At 37.8% G+C, this 20,978-nt stretch overlaps 4 protein-coding genes across 4 annotated transcripts; 2 read left to right on the top strand and 2 right to left on the bottom strand.

Moving 5' to 3' along the window:
- Positions 1 to 359: 359 nt before the first annotated feature.
- LOC132188357 (ACT domain-containing protein ACR1) lies at positions 360 to 4,946 on the top strand. Its single transcript, XM_059602783.1, has 8 exons — positions 360 to 472; positions 1,056 to 1,164; positions 1,312 to 1,357; positions 1,951 to 2,065; positions 3,169 to 3,236; positions 3,325 to 3,957; positions 4,107 to 4,211; positions 4,371 to 4,946. The coding sequence occupies exons 2-8, from the start codon at positions 1,094 to 1,096 to the stop codon at positions 4,746 to 4,748; spliced, it is 1,416 nt and encodes a 471-aa protein (XP_059458766.1). The 5' UTR covers positions 360 to 472; positions 1,056 to 1,093; the 3' UTR covers positions 4,749 to 4,946.
- A 518-nt stretch (positions 4,947 to 5,464) lies between these two features.
- LOC132187762 (uncharacterized) lies at positions 5,465 to 9,510 on the bottom strand. The gene is made up of 3 exons (XM_059602185.1): positions 8,848 to 9,510; positions 7,912 to 8,099; positions 5,465 to 6,385 (listed from the first exon to the last, which is right to left on the bottom strand). The coding sequence occupies exons 1-3, from the start codon at positions 9,410 to 9,412 to the stop codon at positions 5,699 to 5,701; spliced, it is 1,440 nt and encodes a 479-aa protein (XP_059458168.1). The 5' UTR covers positions 9,413 to 9,510; the 3' UTR covers positions 5,465 to 5,698.
- Positions 9,511 to 12,859: 3,349 nt separating this feature from the next.
- LOC132187586 (GTP-binding protein At2g22870) lies at positions 12,860 to 15,612 on the top strand. The gene is made up of 4 exons (XM_059601940.1): positions 12,860 to 13,344; positions 13,441 to 13,510; positions 14,829 to 14,991; positions 15,113 to 15,612. Exons 1-4 carry the CDS (start codon positions 12,873 to 12,875, stop codon positions 15,320 to 15,322), a joined length of 915 nt encoding a protein of 304 aa, XP_059457923.1. The 5' UTR covers positions 12,860 to 12,872; the 3' UTR covers positions 15,323 to 15,612.
- A 2,197-nt stretch (positions 15,613 to 17,809) lies between these two features.
- On the bottom strand, positions 17,810 to 18,488 carry LOC132188737 (uncharacterized). Its single transcript, XM_059603268.1, has one exon. The coding sequence runs from the start codon at positions 18,453 to 18,455 to the stop codon at positions 17,910 to 17,912; it is 546 nt and encodes a 181-aa protein (XP_059459251.1). The 5' UTR covers positions 18,456 to 18,488; the 3' UTR covers positions 17,810 to 17,909.
- Between the last annotated feature and the right edge of the window lie 2,490 nt (positions 18,489 to 20,978).

Below are 20,978 nucleotides of genomic sequence, written 5' to 3' on the forward strand. Positions count from 1 at the left end.
GAGCAAGGCCCAATTTCCACGTGGCATCCTATTTTTTTTACGTGCTTAATCCGCATTAAAAGTCTCCGTCCTCCGGGTGCTAGAGGTTTCCTCAACCCTGTGCCAACACGTTCTGAATTCCCCTCCCAGACACGCAGAGAGAGAGAGAGAAAGAGAGAGAGACCCTGGATTATATACGACTCTGCCGAGAAAACCAGACAGAGAGAATCCATCAATCAAATGTGGGTCGTCTAGCTTTGGTTTTATTTTATTATTATTTTTTTTTTTGGATTTGGATTTCGAAGAGGTGTTGGGTTAGGATTGTCTGTTACATGGGATCGAGTTGAGATTACCCTTCTATTTCGGCTATACATATATATCTCTACGTTACCATGAAAGAGTTCTAAACTTGGCAAAACTTCTCAGAATTAAATAAACCTTTTGTGACCCTCAGCTCTGTGAATTTCGCTGGAGAGGAGCTGATATTTAACAGGTAATGGTTATGTTATGCTAGTACATGCATCTCTATAATTGTTGTTCTCCAGATAAACCAATCATGAAGTTTTCAAGAAATTAAGGAATATTTAACTACAGGGCTTGATCTTGAATTCTCCGGAAGGGGGTTTATTTTAATATCTGTGATGAACTTGGAATTCATTGATTCCGAAGTCTGTGAATCATATTTGGATAGATTTATTGCTTCCAATATCATTCTTGCTGTTGAAGTCAAATCAATTTTTTTTATTTTTTTTAAAAAACAAAAACAAAACATTAGTTTTAAGTAATCATTGGTTTGTTTGAATCCTAGAGAGACACAAAAGGGTCTGTTTCGCTTCTTATTGAAGAAAGCAACGTGGTACTGAAACAAATATGCCTATTATGAATGAATTGAAAGAGTCATACATGTAGCCCGTAATTCTCTCAAATCTTTTACCTTCAACAACAAGTTACGTACCTACTCTCCGCTGGCTTTCTTATCGCCTCCACGATATGCTGTTCTGTTTACGCTCTTTCTTTTCCCATGTGTGTTTAATTTGAATGTTCTAAAACAACTATATATATATAAATTTATGCAGGTGAATTATTAATGTTGTAAACTGATTTTGCTTGGAAGATGGAGATGATTTACCAGCCCTATATCGATCCAGAATTTGAATCCCTCATGGAAAGAATCTACCCTCCCAGGTATTATTGTTATTAACATATTCTTTAATTTCTTGTAAGCTAGCTAGCTAGCTGCTTGTCTCATGTACTTTTATCTTCAGTTCTTTGATTTTTCCTGTTTGACATAATATCATATCAATCACTCACTCTGCTGGTTTGTTGTTGCAGAGTTTGTTTAGACAATGACGCATGCCAAGGCTGCACGCTTGTTAAGGTCCGAATTATATATATATATACATATATATATATATATATATATATATATATATATATCTATTTTTCGGCTGAGGATATTCATATAGACATGTTTTATGGTTTTTGTTTTTCTGGGTTTTCTTTCTTGGCATTTATAATAGGTGAGTTTCATTATAGAGGCTTTTTTATATTTGCAATTTGACACAGAAAATTACCAAGAATCCATGATTTTTTGAGAGTCTGATATATGGTTGAATTCAATATATAAGTTAGCATATATATGTTTTTGTCCCACCGAATCAAGAGCCAATAGAAATAACATCAGTGGGAGAGATAGAAAGAAGCTTTTGGAAGAAGCCTCAGATGCCTTTTTATGCAACTACAACTAGGTTTTCCCTTTTGGAAACGAACTTTTTGGGTGGCAGTGTAACGAAATCTAGTACTGTAGAAGCCGTGAAGAAGGCCTAAAAGACGATAAACCCCAGGAAAATAGATAGTCGGTTTTAATGGTTCTATCCTTGCTCAGTTGCTTTTTTGTGTTTGTATTAAAAGAAAGAAAATGACAGAAGAAGCAGGAAACCCTTTAAAAAAACTTTTGTTTTGTTTTTACAGGTTGACAGTGCAAACAAGCACGGGATTCTGCTGGAAATGGTCCAAGTCTTGACAGATCTTGACCTCGTTATACCCAAATCGTACATTTCCTCAGACGGTGGATGGTTCATGGACGGTTAGTGCACTCCCAAACTATCAAATCTTTACATCTCTCTTATCATGTTTCTCTTACCCCATGTAATCTTTTTAAATAGCCATTTTCTTCGTATTTTGAAGAGTCGAGCCTTAAAATGATCGGCCATCCAATTTTTCTTCATCCTTTCCTTTGTTAAATCCCAATTAATTGTCCCAAAAGTTTAAGCTAATAGAAAAAATAAATTTAATCATTTAATCAATACTTTAATACTCTCCCTCGTATATAGGCTTAAACTTTCTTTTAATAAGAGAGACCCAACACGTGATAACTTTTTAATTGAAATGGATGGAGTCAAGGTTCGAACTCAGGACATTTAGTTCTAATACCATATTAAAATACACCGAAATACAGTATTCAGTTCATACATATATTCTCTAATTATTTTAACAGTTTTAAAGGATATACAAAAGATTTCAAAAGGAAAGTAAAAAAGCTAAAATTTACATAGATGATGTAAATGCTATGTAAATGCTCTCAGTGCATCTCCAGCAAGGCCTTCAGGTGTTTAAAGTTAAATTTAGCTATTATGGGTTTCATCATCGCAGACCTTTTAAGATAAACATTTCTCAAACTTTCTTTAATAAGAGAGACTCAACACATGATAACTTTTTAATTGAAATGGACGGAGTCAAGGTTCGAACTTAAGACATTTGATTCTAATACCATATTAAAACACACCGAGATACAGCATTCAGTTCATAGCTATTATGTGTTGTTTTCATCCTCGCAGACCTTTTAAGATAAACATTTTTCAATAATTTGCTACACTGAATTTTCAAATATGAAAGTTTACTCTAGCAACTTGTACGATTTTTTTATTATTTTATCTCCTCTTTCTCTTTCTCTTCTTCAATTGTCACTAGAATTTGTGTTAAAAAATAAGTAGGTAAAATAAAAGAGTAGATTTTGAGTATAGCTAAAATAACTTTTATTATTGGAGATATTATTGGAGATGCTCTTATGGTTTGGCCCTAGGGGAAAATAAAATTAGAATATAATTATAATTGGTCAAGTTGTGAGTCGCCCACGTACTTAGAACTGCGCCTGATGCACGTGGGTCTCTTTCGATTATGGTGGTGCAGTGTTCCACGTTACGGACCAGGCCGGTAACAAGCTCACTGACGAAAGCCTCATGCTTTACATCCAACAGGTTTCTCTCTCTCTCTCTCTCTCTCTCATGTTTATCTTAGCTTTCAAATAATTTTCTGAAACAAGTAACAATAAACAGTAACATGCAGGCACTGTGCCCGAGCAAATCGAAGGAGATACAAAAAACACGTATGGGAAGAGAGCTGAGATCCCGCCACGTGTCAACTGAGAACACAGTCCTAGAGATGACTGGGACGGACCGACCGGGCCTAATGTCTGAGATGTCAGCGGTGCTCCTTGAGCTGGGCTGCACCGTCACCTCCGCCGTGGCATGGACCCACAACACCCGAGTGGCCTGCATAATCCAAGTGGAGGATGCGTTCAAAGGTGGGCCCATAACAGATCCTGTCCGGCTGGCCGACATGGAGGCGCAGCTAGAGAACGTGGTGGAGGCCCATCATGTGAATGGCGAGAGGAGGAGCGTTAGGCTCACCGTCCCAGTGGCGGGCCAGACCCATACGGAGCGGCGGCTCCACCAGTTAATGTATGCGGATAGGGATTACGAACGGTGTCACGGCTGTGACGGTGGCGATAAGCATAAGAAGGGCCATGATGGGACTCGCGCCACGATAGAGAGTTGCGAGGAGAAAGGGTACTCGGTGGTGAATGTGAAGAGTAGAGACCGTCCCAAGCTACTTTTTGACACTCTCTGTGCTCTCACCGACATGGAGTACGAGGTGTTTCATGCAGTGGTTGCCTCCAAGGGCTCCATGGCTGATCAGGTACGTACTACCAATAAATTTTTCAAATTAAAAAAAAAAAAAAAAACCTTTTCAAAACGGATAAAAAATTCTAATAATTTTGTAATTGTCCGAATCAAATGTACGAGAGAACTTCTATGAAACCTATGCATTAAATGTTGATATCTCAGGAGTATTTTATACGGCATAAAGACGGTTGCACTTTGGATACACAGAGCGAAAGGCACAAGCTGACACAATGCTTGATTGCTGCTGTAGAGAGAAGAGTTTCCCATGTATGTACCGCAGGAGTCAATATCCTGCGCGCTTATACTTTTGCTGCTTATACTATTTCACTAACATCTGAGGCCAAGTAACTTCTCTTGCTTCTGGGGGTACAATCACGTACATTAACGACAAGGAAGATTTATGGACTCTTGATAACTGTTTTGCAGGGGCTGAGGTTAGAAATCTGCACACACAACCGAATGGGACTGCTCGCAGACATGACACGGGTACTCCGCGAGAATGGTCTATCCATATCAAGGGTTGAGGTTGGGATACAAGGTGAGAGAGCAGTTGGATCATTCTACATTACAGATGCCGCCGGGCATGACGTGAAACCGGACATAGTGGAAGTAGTGAAAAAAGAGACCGGTGGATCCGTCATTGCAGTTCAGAAGTCCCCGGCATGGGGTCCTCAGGGTACCCCATCGAGGACAGCCCGAAGCACCAACAGAAGCATAGAGGACAGGCCAAGATTGTCACTTGGAAGCTTGCTGTGGTCTCAAATTGAGCGCCTCTCGGGCAATTTCGGCCCCATTAGATCTTAGAGTTCCAAGCTCGATCAGGAACCTTCTTCCATGTTGTACACATGGATATTTTGTAAATAAGGTTATGTACCAGAAGTCAGGAGTAGTTTCTCTCTTCCCAGCAAGATGATGCCCACTGTAAATGATATACGCAGATAGTGGCCACACGTACAGCATCCACGCCCCACCCAACAAATTATTAATGAAATATTTTTTTTTTATAACAAATTATGAATCCCTTCGTCCCTTGCTCTAGATTTCAAATCTCAAGATTTTGAGTAACATCACTCTTCGCGCCCATCGTAAGATAAATGTGATAAACGAGCGTGAAGAAGAGTATTACTCGAACAATAATCTGTTTATAAGATGAAATAGATAGAGAAGCAACATGCCAGTCAGTTCAGACAAAAAAAATTCACCCAACACATCTATCGTGTATGTGATGTGTCTGCTATAGTAATCTTTGATAGCAACAACTCGGTAACAAAGATGTCAAACTCGAAAGTAAGTCATAATGTACCACAAATACTTGAACTAGGTCACTAGTGAGGCATAAACAGCTGCCAAGACCCCCATAGCATTGATTTCTTTGACATAATTGATTATTGCATTTTACACGAAAAAAGAAAGGGATTATTGCAATATAGTCTTCTTTGAATCATTTACATATAAGTTCAGGAGCGTTTCCTGATCATTCGTACATGAATAATTCTTCTTCGAAACTATTACTTTTCACATGAATAACAAGAATTCCATAACAAGAAGTTGAATTCAAATGAATAGACAGTTTACAGCATGAAGCAGAATTTGCTACATATAAAAATACGTTTATACGACAATAATCCAGTTTAGATCAGGCTTTATGTACAAACATACAGTTTCCGATGGTTAACTCAGAAGACTGTAAGGCAAGCTATTCACAACAAATTTGGTAGTCGAGCACAGACACTGTGCCAAACTTTTATGGCTTGTCAAAACGAATCAATATCATCAACATTAAGCCAATCATTAGATTCCTTGTTCTCAGGGTTACGAGTGCTTACCTGCTCAGATCCAGCATTTTTTATCTCACTAGAACTGATATCCTTAACTGAGCCAGCGGAGCTTCTGCTAAGCTGAACCCAGTCCCTTGAATCTTTTGTTGAAGAATCAGAACCAGATGTGACTTTCTTGTAACTTGTGGGCACATCTCCATCATCCTCCTCAAGATCACTAAACGATACATCCTCATCATTCCCTATAGGGAAGGTATTTCCACTTACACCAACTATTTCTGAACTTTCCTCTTTCAACCAATCATCACCATCATCCTCGAATTTCTCATCTAAGACCCCAGAGGAGGAACCGGATGCCGAATGTTGATTTCTGGTTTGATCTGCTGGTCCTTCCACAACAACAGGCTTGTCAACGATTTGGAGTTCAGTACTATGGACTGGGCGCTTCTCCATCTCAATGTCAGCAGACACTGAAGAAGGGGGCGCTTCAACAACTGATGTCCCAAGAGCAATTGATTCTGATTGACCACTAGGTGGTACATAGAGATGCTCTTCATGAGTTATGGTATCAGAATTTGTGCCTCTTCCAGAATATTCTGGTTCTTGCTTTGCCTTATTTCGGCTTTGCAATGCCTGTGTCAACATTGCTCTGGCTTCTACTATCTGCAAACATAGCATAACTTACTACTAATGCGAGCTAGAGGATTAATTGCTCAACAGAAGAACCAAAACAGTTCTCACAAATCAAAAAACATGAAAGACAATTGCAAAGGCCATAACTGCAAACCTTAACAACCAAAACCACTTCTACATCCTATTCTTCAATGGTGGAGCAAGATTTTCTCTGGGAGGGGGAGGAGGAAGGGAGGCAAACTAATGAAATAATGCTATTAGAAATAGCATTCAAACATTATATGAAACAAAAAATTTCAACCAGATTCTTTATATATTAATATTGTCTTGGAACTAAAAAGGAGTATACAAAAATATATTTTAACAACTTAGACACAGATACATACAAAAATTCAACAAATAGCATTGTTTAAAAAACAATCTAGAGGACTATAATCAAATTTAACTACTATCCTATAGTGGCAAAAGAAGCACTAAGGTACAAGAACAGAACCAGATAATAGGACAGCCTCAGAAAATCAAATGGTAAATTATAAACAAGAAGAAAATCAATAGCTAGCAGATAGTCTGCTAGAAAACGAAGCAAAAAAAAAAAGTTTAGACATGAAAATGTATTAAGCTAGGCATTAAGCAAATAAATTTTCTTCATACAGAAAAATATGGAACTAAATTCTGCCTTCATTAATAATTGAATGATTTTAAGAGAATGGAAGGTCGGTCTTGTGTTGTGTATATCGTAACTCAAAAGCCCAATCCCAAATGGACCCAAAAAAAAAAAAGAACAGGGAATAGCTTTGAAAAAACTAAAATGGCATAAGCCCAATCCCAAATGGAATATAAGCTCAATCTCGTGTTGTTTATGTTATTAGCCTATTCATAAAGCAATTACCAAAATGGCATGTCCAGCTTTTAAAAATTAGAAGGAAAAAAAAAAAAAAAAAGATAAAAGAGACAAATTTTATAAGAACTTGTAAGAATAATAGGAATAACTTTTGACAAGAAGAAGAAAAATAACTCGGGTTTGGGGTTAAAGCTAAGTGGTTTGACAATAATCCAGCTCATGCATATAAACTAATATTGCAATATAATCCTTTTTCCCATACTCACCATGCAGCTTTGTATTTTTATTTCCTCATAAGTTCTTTCAGATCTAATGAAGTTTAGCACATTGGTTCGCTCAGTAGTTCTAAATCTATGAAGCCCTTAAAATTTTGGTATAAAGTTCAATACAAACTTTCAACCCCCAAACTTATGGAGCAAGACAAGAACAGAGTTCGAGTCTCTTGGTGCTTCGTATATCTTCTACAACCTTTGGTTAAATACATTAAACAGTTCATGCCACATTTTTCTCTTATACCCCATTCTAATACCAGCATTGTGTCACGTTGCATAACAAACTTTTATACATTTGAAAAATCCTTGTGCTACAGCTCGAGGAGAGGAGTCTCTTCAGCCCATTAGTTGGGGTAAAGTCCAACAACAATCACTTAATAAGCAAGCAAAAATAAAAAAAATAAAAAACTGCGGTCCAAAGCTAAATGCAAAGGTTAACTTACTTTGGGTGTTGACAAAAGTTCAGCATCATGTTTACTAAGTCTCGGATGCAAGAGTACAAAGTAAATCTTCCAAAAGCAAGCCTCACTCATATATCCTGGGGAAAGCTCAATCCTCAGAGCAGCTAAGCTCGGCGCAAGACGCTCAATAGCCAGAGCATGTTCTAGTTGTGCATCAGACATTTCAAAGTCTGGGAAAAAAAAGGATTTCAAAATGTGTACAAGTCAGTAAGAACTCATAAACATCTACATTCTATAAATTTCCAAACCACATAATTTATAATTTTCTCAATTCCATGCCATCAACGTTTCCTTTTTTTTTTATGTGGGGGAACCTCTCCAAGGCAGAGCCCTTTGGACCCACCCCTGTAAAGTAAACCCTGGTCTCGTGCACCGCACCCTCAAAAGTTTTCCTACACGAAACTGATTAAATCGTTGGCTTTTCACCAGGAGGTATGGCCTCAGGAAATTGTTTGCACCTATGAGGTGTTGAACCTTGGACTTTAAAGGGAGCAAACCTTAAGACCAAGCCTTCCACCACATGGGCCTCCATCAACGTTTCTAGCATGTTAAAATGTCGTCATCAAACGCTAAAATTGACACTTCAATCAATTCGCTTTCAAATTTACTAAAGGAAATCAAATCGTAGCTCATACCCTGAAATTGAAGCTTTTTTCAGGGATTTACAGACTAGAAATCAAGCTGGAAAACTGAATAAGCACAACTAATTCAGTCATTTGACAAACTAATTAGACTCTATAAGCTGCCAACCTTAATCAAGTATCCACAATAACTACGAAACAAAAATGCAGTTTGAAACTCAATAATATAATGTCAAATTAGCTCAAACCATTTCTTAATCAGATCAAACTCGCATAATTATAAACGCAGCATCGCATATAATCTCACATAGATAAAATAAAAATACAATAATTATACCATCAGAGTCTTCATCATCAGGGAGAGGGAAATCCAACCAAGTTTCCGGGTGCATCGAGATGTTCCTTGCGAAGGCCAGCACCTCCTCGGTCACACCGACGGCATCACCGATCTCCTCCTCCGATCCAAGCTGGAGCAAATTCGAAGCGATCTTGGTGATCTCCGACACCGTTTTGTTGCTCGACAGCTTCGAGATCCCGGTCTTGAATTTCCCGCTGATCTCCGCGAAATCGCTGCGGATTCCGGATATCACGTCTTCTTCGGACGGTTCTCCGTGATCGGGTTGATCGGACGGCTGAGGGGGATTCGAGACAGGGATCTGAGGAGGAGGGGCTAGGAAGGAGGCGACGCCCCAGAGCTGTCGGGTTACACTTTTGGTGATCTCGGAGAGGTCGTCTCTGACGCCACGTGGCGATGAATTGGACGGCGATGATGGCGAATCTGGCTTCGGTTCTGGCGGGGATTTTGGATCTGCGGCATTGGCGTTGATGTTGGCACCTTCGTCGTCGTTGTCATTGTCATCGAGTTTGAGTGAGTTCACGATTGACCTCGCTAACCAAGACATCGTTCTGGATCACTCTGGGGCTGTGGACCGCGACGATACTTGTCGTCTTGGAGAGAGAGTTCCTTACATGGATCGAGACTTCCAAATACGACGCCGTTTCTCGAGTCGATATTTGCACTGCTACCCCATGCTTCTAGACTTTGTGCTTCTCACCCCATTTCGACAATTTCTCAATAATTAAAGTTTTTTTCTTCAAATTAAATTATAATTTATTAAATTGATAAGTATCTAAAATGCATTATATAACAAAAATATTTCTAACACTTTATACAATCAAATTTAGAATGTGTTTGGGAGTGCGTTTTTAAAAAAATAATCTGCGATTTTAAACCAAATCGCAGCTTTAGGGTGTTTGGAATTGCGATTTTAAAAACGCAAAAAAATTTACGATTTCCATAAGCTAATTAGAGGGTGCTTATTTGAAAAAAGTGCGAATTTAAAACAAAATCACGATTTCTATTAAAAAGATATTTGGCGCAATAGTTACCTTTTTGAGAACGGAAATGAAAAAAATACCAAGAATACCCACCTAAAATATATTTAAACCCTTCTTTTCTCTGTTTTTTTTTTTTTTTTCTTCATCCTCTCTGTCTTGTTCATCCTTATTGGTAATTTAGTCATAAAACCGCAATTATATGCTAATGTTATTCAAACACTCGATTGATAAAAAAAATACTTTTTATTATGTTTTACTAAACGTCTGTGTGATTTTAAAGAGTAGCGATTTTAAAAACACAATTTTTAAAAACGCAATTTTTAAAATCGCACTTAATGAAATTGCACTCCCAAACGGGCCCTTAATTCCAATTCCAATTTATTCCCATAATAATCTTATCATTGCCTTTTATTTCAAAAGACCTATTATTTTTTTAAGGGAAAAATATAATTTAGTCCTCCAAACTATTAGTTATTTTCATTTTAGCCCTATAATGTTCAAAATGTAATAAAGTAGCCCTCCAAACTATCAACCAGTTGCAATTTGGCCACTTCGTTAGTCATTACTGTCAAATATGATGAAAAATTCAATACGACGTCGTTTTGGCAATGTTAAGTTATTAAAATGCCTTTTTGGGATTGAAAAAAAAAAAAAATCAATTTAAAAGCAGCCTCCATTAGACGTCGTTATGGCCGATCTCAACCCAGCCCACGTAGCTGGCCTGCGCCGTCTCTCGGCTCAAGCCGCGGCGTCTTCTGGTGCTACGTCACTCCCCGTTTGTAGCAGTCTTGTTTCGTTTGCTTCTTTGGCCGAGGAGGTCATGATCCACCTTTGGAATTCGGGTATTCAAGTACAACCTGCTCTCAGACACTGGGTTCGCACGGGCTGAGGTGGAGTTTGGGTTCGTTTTCCCACTTGACCTCTGAGCGGTCCTCTCTGCTGGCTTGCCTGTTTGCCCTAGCTTCCCCGCCTGACGTGCCACCGACACTCGGCTCCACCTCCGCGCCTCGCTGGACCTTCCGATCGCTGAGATATCCTTCCAGATCGCTCGAAACACTCTCTGGTTTAAGCCTTGGGGCCTGAGATCGGCCGACCCGGAAAAGTCCTTACTAGTTGCCCATAATGCATTGAAGAGAGCTCCACTTTTGATTCCCATCTACATTCCTTGCAACCTGTTGTTGGCCGAAAACCCGATATTCTTCGTCGACGAGAATCAGATCTTCTGTTGCGGGTTGGATCTTGGAAAACGTTGACGTTTTGTGGGCTGCTTTTCAATTGATTTTTTTTTTTTTTCTTATCCCAAAATGGTATTTTAGTAGCTTAATTTTTGCCAAAATGACATCATATTAAATTTTCTATCATATTTGACGGTAACTAACGGAATTGCCAAATTACATTTGGTTGGTAGTTTATGAGCTACTTTATTACATTTTGAACATTATAGAGCTAAAATGAAAATAACCGGTAGTTTGGGGGGCTAAATTATATTTTTCCCTTTTTTTAAAGTAAAACTCATGGTATTTTATTAAACTCATAAAGAAGCAAATTGTTGGTCAATTACAATATTTCTAATGCACGACAATCTTTCTTTCATTCAAACTTGTTCCAAAAAAATGATTAATGGCGGTCTTTGGCTCTTTTCTAGACCGTAAACTACATAATTGTTTTTTTTGTTTATGTTCCCCACAAATGAAGACTATTTAGCACAATTTTCCCGTCATTAGTAAACTATCTATACTGACTCTAACACCGTCCTTCATTTCATTTCGTAATGTATGCACTATTTCTAATGCATCTCTTTTTACAATGACATTTTAACACAACATTTGATCGCATAAAAGTTTATGAAATAAACAGAGGGAGGAACACATAAGCTAAAAATTACTCTAATCTTGATCTTTGACTCCGTTTGTTTCGTCGTAAAATGATTTACAAAAAATATTTTTTGTATTTTTTTGGATGTTTGGTGCGATATAAAATAATAGTCAACGGAAAATATTTTTCCTTTGACAACAAATTCTTCTTTAATTTTTGGAAAATAGTTTACGGTTTTCAAAACCGTAAACCATTTTTCGACTTTGAACATCTTATTCTCAAATCGACGGACTCTACCAAGACCCACCCAAGACCCTGCTCAGGACTTGACCGGGACTCGCCTAAGACTCGCCTAGGACCTACCTGGGACTTGACTGTGACCCGACCGAACTCGCCCGGGACTCGTCGAAAAATATTTTCGGCGGAAAACATTTTCCTTGAAAATGATTTCTAAGTAAACATTTTCTAGTATTTCGCATATATGAAAAATCAAGCGGGTCATGATCGGGTCCCCGACGTTGGAAAATGTTTTCAGCATAAGAACAGTTTTCGGTATTTGGTGTGTATGCAAAATCATATTAAACACTAAATTACGAAAATGTCCCTGTCAGGTCTTGGGCAGGTCTTGCCAAGGTCTCGTACTGATCCCGACGGGGTCCCAATAGGGTCTAGGCAAGGTTCGAGCAGGTCCCAAGTGAGTCGCAGTGGGTAATTTTTAGTTGTGAATAAAAATTACATTTTATAGGTTAATATGATTAAATGAAATATAAAAAATATTTGTGATTTTCCATGCACGCGCCAAACGCTGAAAAATATTTTCATCGTAAAACATTTTCTTGTAAAATGACTTCCTTAAAAATATTTTACGCTAAAATAAATGGAGCTTTTTGTTTACTCTTATCCAATTTCATACGAAAATAATGTTTTCAGTTAAATTTTCTAAAAATTAAAACATAACCTATATTTTTATATAGAAAATTCCATAAAATTAAATTAAATAATAATAAAAAGTCTCTAATCAAACTATTGAAATTCATTTTATGGTCCTGATGAGGCTATGATTATAATAATTCTATTATGAGCTATTGCGGCTACATGCTGTCTTCACAGTTGACAGAGTCGATGCAACAAACACTTGGTAACGAAAGCTGTACGCACTGCTTTGTATGGACCTCTACAGCATTAGCCACCAAAACCCGAACAAGAAAAATGTTGGTACTGAGAAACCGCATGCTCGCTTCTCTCGTATTGCCTCCTCCTTCACCGCTACTTTGTAAACCCACAACTTTCGGTTTCTGTCTCCCAACCCTTCTATCCCACTCGACCCGCCGCCGGAACCCGACACAGAATGCCTCCTCGGCCTCCAAGACCACCCAGAGCCCACCAATGGCCGACGCGGCCCGGTTCGTCCGGACCGTCCTGTTCGTGCCGCCCGGGGTAGAGCCGGACGAAGTCACCGATGAGATGGTCCTGCCCGGATCCAACATCGTGGTCGGACCCTACGCGGGTGACGCCCGGATTCGGGAGGTGGAGTTCATGAAGAGTAGTCCGCGGGCCAAGGATTGCCCCAAAGATGGCCGGCCCGAGTTTGCCATTCTGGGTCGCTCTAATGTCGGCAAGTCTTCGCTTATCAATGCCCTCGTTCGCAAGAAGGAAGTTGCTCTTACATCTAAGAAACCAGGTGTTGTTTTTTATTTCACGCCTTAATGATGATTTGAAATTGTTTTCAAGTAATTTTGGCTTCTGGGTGTTTCTAATTTGTGTGTAATTTGTGCAGGAAAGACTCAGCTTATCAATCATTTCTTGGTGAATAAGAGCTGGTATATCGTGGATTTGCCTGGTTATGGGTAAGCCTTGTCTATTTGCTCTAAGCAAGTTAAAACTTTGAATTTTTAGCTTAAATTTCGTGTCTTTGGCTGTTACTTTATGAAATTCATCAGACCAATGTGAAACTTATAAGCATAGTTGTTAGGTCAAGCATACAGTCAAATCTGTTGATTTGTTTTTCTTTTGTCATATATTATACTCGAATGTTGGAACTTATCTGCAAAGTTTTGATCTTTCTATTATTAGGGGAGGGTCAGCAGGGTTTTGTTTCCTACAGACTCTTGGGTTTAGAATTGGGCTACACCGTTTGATTCATTCATGTTTGCTGGTCTTTGTAATAACAAGTAGTTTCAATCTATGAACACCTGCACTAGCAGTTGAAGTACTTAACATACAGAAACTGACCAACCACAACAGCCTATCCCGAGTATAAAAGTCCAAAACAGAGTCAAAAGTTCCTGCGAGAAATTTGGAACAGGGTGCCCAGCTGAAATACTTCAGTCTTGTGCAGAACCCTTTACATTTCTGCAAGAAGCAAGCCTTTACCCTTGAAATTGTGAATGTCGTCTATCTTCTTCTTTTTTGTTTGGTGGGGGGAGGATATTTGGACCATCGAAATCTTGAATCCCTCTGTGTTCTTTGGCCAAAATTGCCGTGCATGATCAGTCTGGCAGTGAATAGAACTTGGGCATTGTCCTTTTCCTTTCGAATCTTTCGATGTCTGGGCATGTTCTTCTAGTTTGTTAGGCTGAACGGTTAAGACTGCTTCCTTCTGCACTTTTCTTAGTTCTTTAAATGCCACGCATGCTTTTGTTTGTCTTGGGTTGATGATCATCAAGCCATTTGTAGTTGTCTTAAATAATGCATTTAGAGGAAGCCGCATTAGTATATTGAAGGGAAATTAGAACATCAAGCATCATTTGTGGGTAGTGATGGAGTGATCACTTGTTATGGTATGGATGAGGCCACAGAATGACCAATCAAGAAATTGAATGAGCAGTGTTATCTAGTTATACCATCACCTTTTTGGCTGTCGACGCGAACTATAGTGGCAATCCATTGCCATGGTTTGCAGGTTTTACTGTTTTTGAGGTATTGGAAGCTGTTTTAGCTTGTCTAGAACTCATTCCTATAAAAGCAAATTGCAATAAAGAGAACTAATTGTTATTATTAGAATTATAATAAATTCTCGAAAAGATATACCTGATGGAGTGGAAATCTATAATTACCTTGTTTCTCCTCTCGGACTACATAATATTTTTCGATAGATTCAATACCCCGTGGTACCATGGAATTTCTTCAGTGAAATTGATCTTTAGTGGTTCAATTTGTTTGCAGGTTTGCTAAAGCCCCAGACGCTGCTCAAATGAATTGGTCTGCATTCACTAAGGGCTATTTTTTAAACAGAGATACCCTTGTTGCTGTCCTACTTCTCATTGATGCAAGTGTTCCACCGCAGAAGATTGACCTAGACTGTGCCAATTGGCTTGGACGAAACAATGTATGCTGTTCTTTGAATGTTAACATTTATAAAGATGGTCACTTTATCACTTGTTTACTGCCACAATGCTAAATCCAATCCTTTATCATGGAATTTTCTGCTGTTTTTCTGTGCATTTCAGATACCAATGACTTTCGTTTTCACAAAATGTGACAAAATGAAGGCAAGCAAAGGAAAAAGGCCTGATGAGAACATCAGAGACTTTCAACAGCTGATCAAACAAAACTACCGGCAACATCCCGCATGGATCATGACTAGCAGTGTCACTGGTTTGGGCAGAGATGAGCTTCTCCGACATATGTCGCAGCTAAGGAACTACTGGGATCAGTAGGAACAGATTCAAAATATTGCGAAATGTAATCCATTTAAAGAGAAGGTAGGATTTTTAATTGAAAGAAAACGTGCAAAGCTAAAAAGAAAGAAAGATACATCGTTATCATAACTATGAGAAGCACAAAAACCTTAAACCCTATGGACTTGAACCGGGTTGCCTACAGTGTCTTTCTATTGCCTTCATGTCCTGATTGAATCCTTCTGAAATGTAACAGAGATTTGTATATTGACTCAAAGCTGGGATAACATTCTCCATGTGTATATAAATGAATGATATCTTGTGCTTTGCTCAAAGATTTTGATTCAACAAGGTATTTTCCCCCCATTTTCCTTAAAATCATTCTTATGAATGGTTCGTTCTTATATCAAATGTCATCTCCATCTCTATAGCAGTGTCCAGTAGTGTTCTTTATACAGCCTAGCTGATTCTGGTCTGATTCTGCCATTATTTTCTGATCTTATTGTCATTACTGTTGTAATCTATATTAATTATAATTCAATAATAACTTGTATGATTTTTATATTTAAACACGTGTAAATGCCGTATGACATATGCACAAGGAATAAAAGACAGCTTCTTCTTTCTTCTTCTTCTTCTTCCTCTCTAAGCTTTTCTTTTTTCTTCTTTTTTTTGTTCTCTTCAACTAAACCGTATCTGCAGAAGCTGAAATTTTTCTCCTTGCTCTTCAAAGTTAAACGTATTGGATCTAGAAATTATCCGCATTATGACGTCTTCCCCAGTTGGTGCTCATAATTCTTCCCTAGGGAGGACTCCGTCAGGTAGGGGGGTCGGTGAAAGTTTTGACTTTTTGAGTCTTGATCCTTGGTGGGTTAGGTGGGTGTCCGGTGTCCCATGGAGGGGGTAAAAGAGTACGTACTATGCGCTGCCGAAGTAAAAAAAAATCAAAGAGAAATAGCTAATTGTTTACAATATGCCTCAAGCTAATGATTAATTAAGATCCAAAAAGTCTCGTCTCTTAGATTCCTTTTTTCGCATTTTCTCAGCAACAAATACTCAAAAATCAATTCTAAACAACGAAACACAAACTTTGAGCTGTAAAATTAATTTCAACAAAAGAAAAGAAAAAGGGATCGAAAAAAAGAAGAAAAACCTTCATGGTGCGTTTGGATGAGAGTAATTTTCTTGAAAATTCTAGAAGACCTCTTCTGTCTGCACGTAAATGGATTGGAAGGAATGTAGTGACCCAAGGAAATGCGAATTCCCTCCCAATTGTCTTTTTGCTGGGAATTTGGATTCTCTGCTTAATATATTTGACTTAAGAACATAAAACAAAAGTGTTAACAAGGATATATAGTATAAAAGTCTCCTCATAAACTTGGCTAGAATATGTCATAAAAACCAATTTGGATAGAATATGTAACCAAAACCAATTTAATCGGCCAAGCTTGATAGAGATAGTAACAGATGCAAATTATTTCAACTTGATAGAGATAGTAACAAATGCAAATTGTTTCAACTGGTCAGGTGAGGCAAATTAAGAATTTGACTTTTTAATTATATTATTAGATGTTGGAATGTCATCTCAAGAACATACGCATTAGATCGAACACCCAGCAAATTTTCTCTTCATTTTAGTAGAAAGAAAAAAAAAAAAAAAAAAAACGCATTTTATTTATTTATTTTAGTAATGCCCTTATATTTTCACTATTTCATTAAATATTTTTTTCAAATATTTTTTTTATTATTTATGATTTATTCGTTCTTTATTAAGAGGAAAGAGAAATATATAATTAAAAAGATGTAATTTTTTTAACATTTGATGAGTATATATACTGTGCTCACCAGCAGCTCACCATTTTTATTTTATTATTAAAGTACGTACATTACGGTTTTACAATTTTCCTCAACTAACGTCATGATATACAACTTTCTTAGAGAGAGATCTGTCGTCCATGGGTTGAGTTTTATTTTATTATTTTAGAAAGAAGATAGATACTAACAAAAAAAAAAAAAAAAATCCTCTTTTATACGATGGCTAAAGCACCCAAAAAACGAGGCTATAATAATTAAATTAAATATATCTCATGCTCACTTTATAAATTGTTAATTAATTTTGAAGGTGAGCTTGAGAATAATTAAAAAAAACATAATTAAGTTAAGATGGCAATGTGATGAGTACTGATGAGAGATAATTTAGAAATGGTTGGACCCCTTCTTTAATCGGTCTTTACCAAATTTTCGTTGATTCATGACTGTCTAAGCTGGTTCAAAGTTCAAACATATCATATATATCAGTACGAAAGACTTTGAAAATCAAATTTTCTGTCTTCGGGATTTGCTTTGGTCATGATTCAATCAAATTCCCGGGAGCCGCCGAGTTTGACGATTATATATATATATATGCTGATCTAATGACGCAAAAATAAAAAACTATATTATTTTTGTTAGCTTAATTATATTTATGAACATATTAATTGCTTACAATGAAGTATAGTAAAATGAAACAATGGAATCGCAAATAAAATGTAGCTAGCTCTTGCTTGCTTGCTTATCGTTGTCTGCCATGGCGGCCAAAGACCACGAGAAAAACGGGAGAGACAGACAGCCTAAGTGATCAAAGAGCTCAGGAGCCGTACGTGCTCTGGTCCAGGCTGGAAATACTTCCTGGACTCAGGAGAGGGAAAGAAAACCAATTATGAGAAAATGGTGGGTCCTCACTACTATTATCAGACATTTTCTGGGGTTTCATGATTTCCTGTGTTCCCGACGACATCATGTGATCCTGCGGGTGCACTGCCCAGAACGGTACCGTTTTTGCTGTCGGAATATACTGCTCGACTGACGGCGGTAGCGGTAGTGGTCGCGGAGGCGGTAGCGGGGCGGCAACACTGAGAGGAGGAGGCGCGGCGGTTTGAAGACGCGGAGGCTGGAACTCGGTCGCACCGGTGAGCTTCTGGACAACGTCGCGGAAGTTAACGGGATCCACCTTGTAAACTCTCGGGGGTTTTGGAGGCAGCGGCGGCGCTACAGCAGGCTTCTTCCACGGCTTCGTTGGAGACTTTCGAACTGCATGGAGTATGGAGGAAGGAGAATGCAAAGAGTTGCCGCTCTTTGCTTTTGGCAATGAGTACGTAGACGAGGATGAAGAAGAGTACTTAGACGCCTCCATGTGAATGCTTTTTGTTGTGATCAGAGCGGGGAATACAAGGAAATTATGAGAATGAATCAAATTCAGGGGCTCCTTGTATTTGTATATATAGATGGTTCAGTGAGATGGATAGGCGTGATGATGGGTAAAGGAACGACAACGACGGATCGGCAAAGCCGTTGAGAGGCCAAACCAAAATTCAAATAATGTACATTTGTCATCAGCCGTCGGCGGTTTCTGCATGTATTGACGCTGACATGCACATATACAAAGCAATGCATGTGGTCAAACCAATGCAGTTTGACTATTTTATTTTATATATTCATAACAAATGAAATCACTCCATAATTTATTCACTTCCCTCCCCATCTAAATTGCGTATTTTAATTTGAACCGAAGCGGTTATATATGATTGCGAAAAAATTATATATTAAAAAATCCTCTAATTTTTTTATTAGAAGTGATTCGAACTTTATTTGTTAAATCTTTCTAACAATAAAGGAAACTAAACTTTTGCACCCATTATACAATAAAATTGAACGTATTTGGGAGCATTCCCATCTCACCTTCCCCGACTCCATGGGTTCCGATTGTTAGTGGGAAAATGATTATAATATCAAAATGAACCAAAAACAAGAAATACCTTTAAAATACATTAACAAAAAGAATCATTATGCTATTTTAATAAAAGAAAATAGTAAAGAAATCCTAATAAATAAGAATCTCACTTTTTGAAAGGTAATTAATTAATTAATGTATATTTTGAAACCTCAAAAAAAAAACAAAACTAGTACTCATCTAGAGGATTGATTAGCACATAGAAACTAGACATAATTAATTAAATATTGTTAAATGGGAGTGAGGGGGGCCCATTCGTGTAGAGAGAAGGTATTATTTGGTGAGGGTGAGAACCAGCCGCCTCGTTGAGTCGTTGTTATAAGTCGCCCCTCTGCTACAGTTGTACTGTCCTAATTCATTCAATGGTCTTAGGATTGTAACACGTGGCCCACTTTTATTATTTTTTTTGTTTTCATCATCTTTGACCAAAAATAAATAATCTACGGCCACATTTCAATGATAGCGACATATACCGTTTTGGATCAGCGTTCCCCCCCAATCTTGTTCGACGAGTGGATGCCTCCTTGTCTCTTGCCTCTTGCTCATGAATCTATCCAATGAGAGGCCGTTTATTGCGCGCTAAAACTATATATTCTTCAAAATCAGCTTAAGGCAGTCCAAAAGCTTATACAAAGTATTATTATTAAGATTGTAATTAAGTCATTAATATGTTTTTAAATTTGACGTCTACAATTTCCACAACATTGATCTATCTCGAATCTATTACCTAATATACTTTGCTTTGATACCAAATTAATAATACAAACATTACGTAAATAGAATAATTGATCATCTTTGAAAATTGGCTTTCAATCTCAAAAATCGTTAAAATCCTTATAATTAAAAATATTATTTTATATAACATGGCACTGTCAATGATGACTTTTTCGCCTTCTAGATGATTGGATGATTTATTTTTCTACTATTTGTACTTATGTATTTATTTACGTGTGAGATGCTTAAGATCGTAACCCAACCTTGTTTAAAAATGGCAGGTTTTCAGTCAACCGTGCAAGGTAGGTCTTACGTAACCTTTCATACGAGATTACCAAATACAATAAAAAGACTCATGATACGTATCTTTTGCTCATGATATACCTAAGAAAACAGGCAGTAGTAGTTTGTAGTTTTGTGCTTGTTTGTAGCAAGTTGAAGTAAATAGTCAAAGAAGCATATATGGTGCCCCTGCCCCAAGACTTCCAAAACTAATTGCCCCTCGCATTCTCCTAATAGCTAAAAGTGATACTTCTCGATCTTCTTCTGCGCCCACTGCGCAAGAATAAATATTGGTCGGTTTAATATTTATACTAATTATTATGGCGAAGGCAGTTTGAAAAAGCGAAGAAGGTTAGTGATAAATTCTTCAAACCGAAAGAAATTCTTTTTTCTCAACCTGCAAGAAGACAAAACCCGTTGAGTGGCTGCCTGTGAGCCTTGCACACGTTACACGTACGTACGTGAATCCATCGTGATCATGATCATCTAGAGTCAAACGAAATAAACGATCGATGATGTTGAAATTTGTCTTCTGGGTGCAACTCTTCTTTCCCACAACCTAATATTCTAAATTGACGGATCGGCCGGAGGAGTATGCATGTTATCATGTGTTGTTCCATGACGTGTTTCCTCATGACTTTTTCCCTATTCTAGGGAACCTCATCACCGCCCACTTACGCCAAATTAATAACTCTTTCAAAAGCGTTAACTATATTTATACTATAACTTCAATATAACTTCAAAATTATTAATCAAGTACGCTGTAATTGGAGCTCTTTATAAACGACTAATCCCCAAGTAAATAACCAATGTACAGACTTGGCATCCATCACCATCTTCATACTTCACTCACTCATTTTCAACAATTCATCTTCTCAATGTGAGATTATTTTTTGAAGTGTCACAATTTAAAACATGCGAACGTTAAAA

This window comes from Corylus avellana, chromosome ca7, assembly GCF_901000735.1.
Source record: "Corylus avellana chromosome ca7, CavTom2PMs-1.0".
In the NCBI taxonomy this organism is placed as follows: Eukaryota; Viridiplantae; Streptophyta; class Magnoliopsida; order Fagales; family Betulaceae; genus Corylus; species Corylus avellana.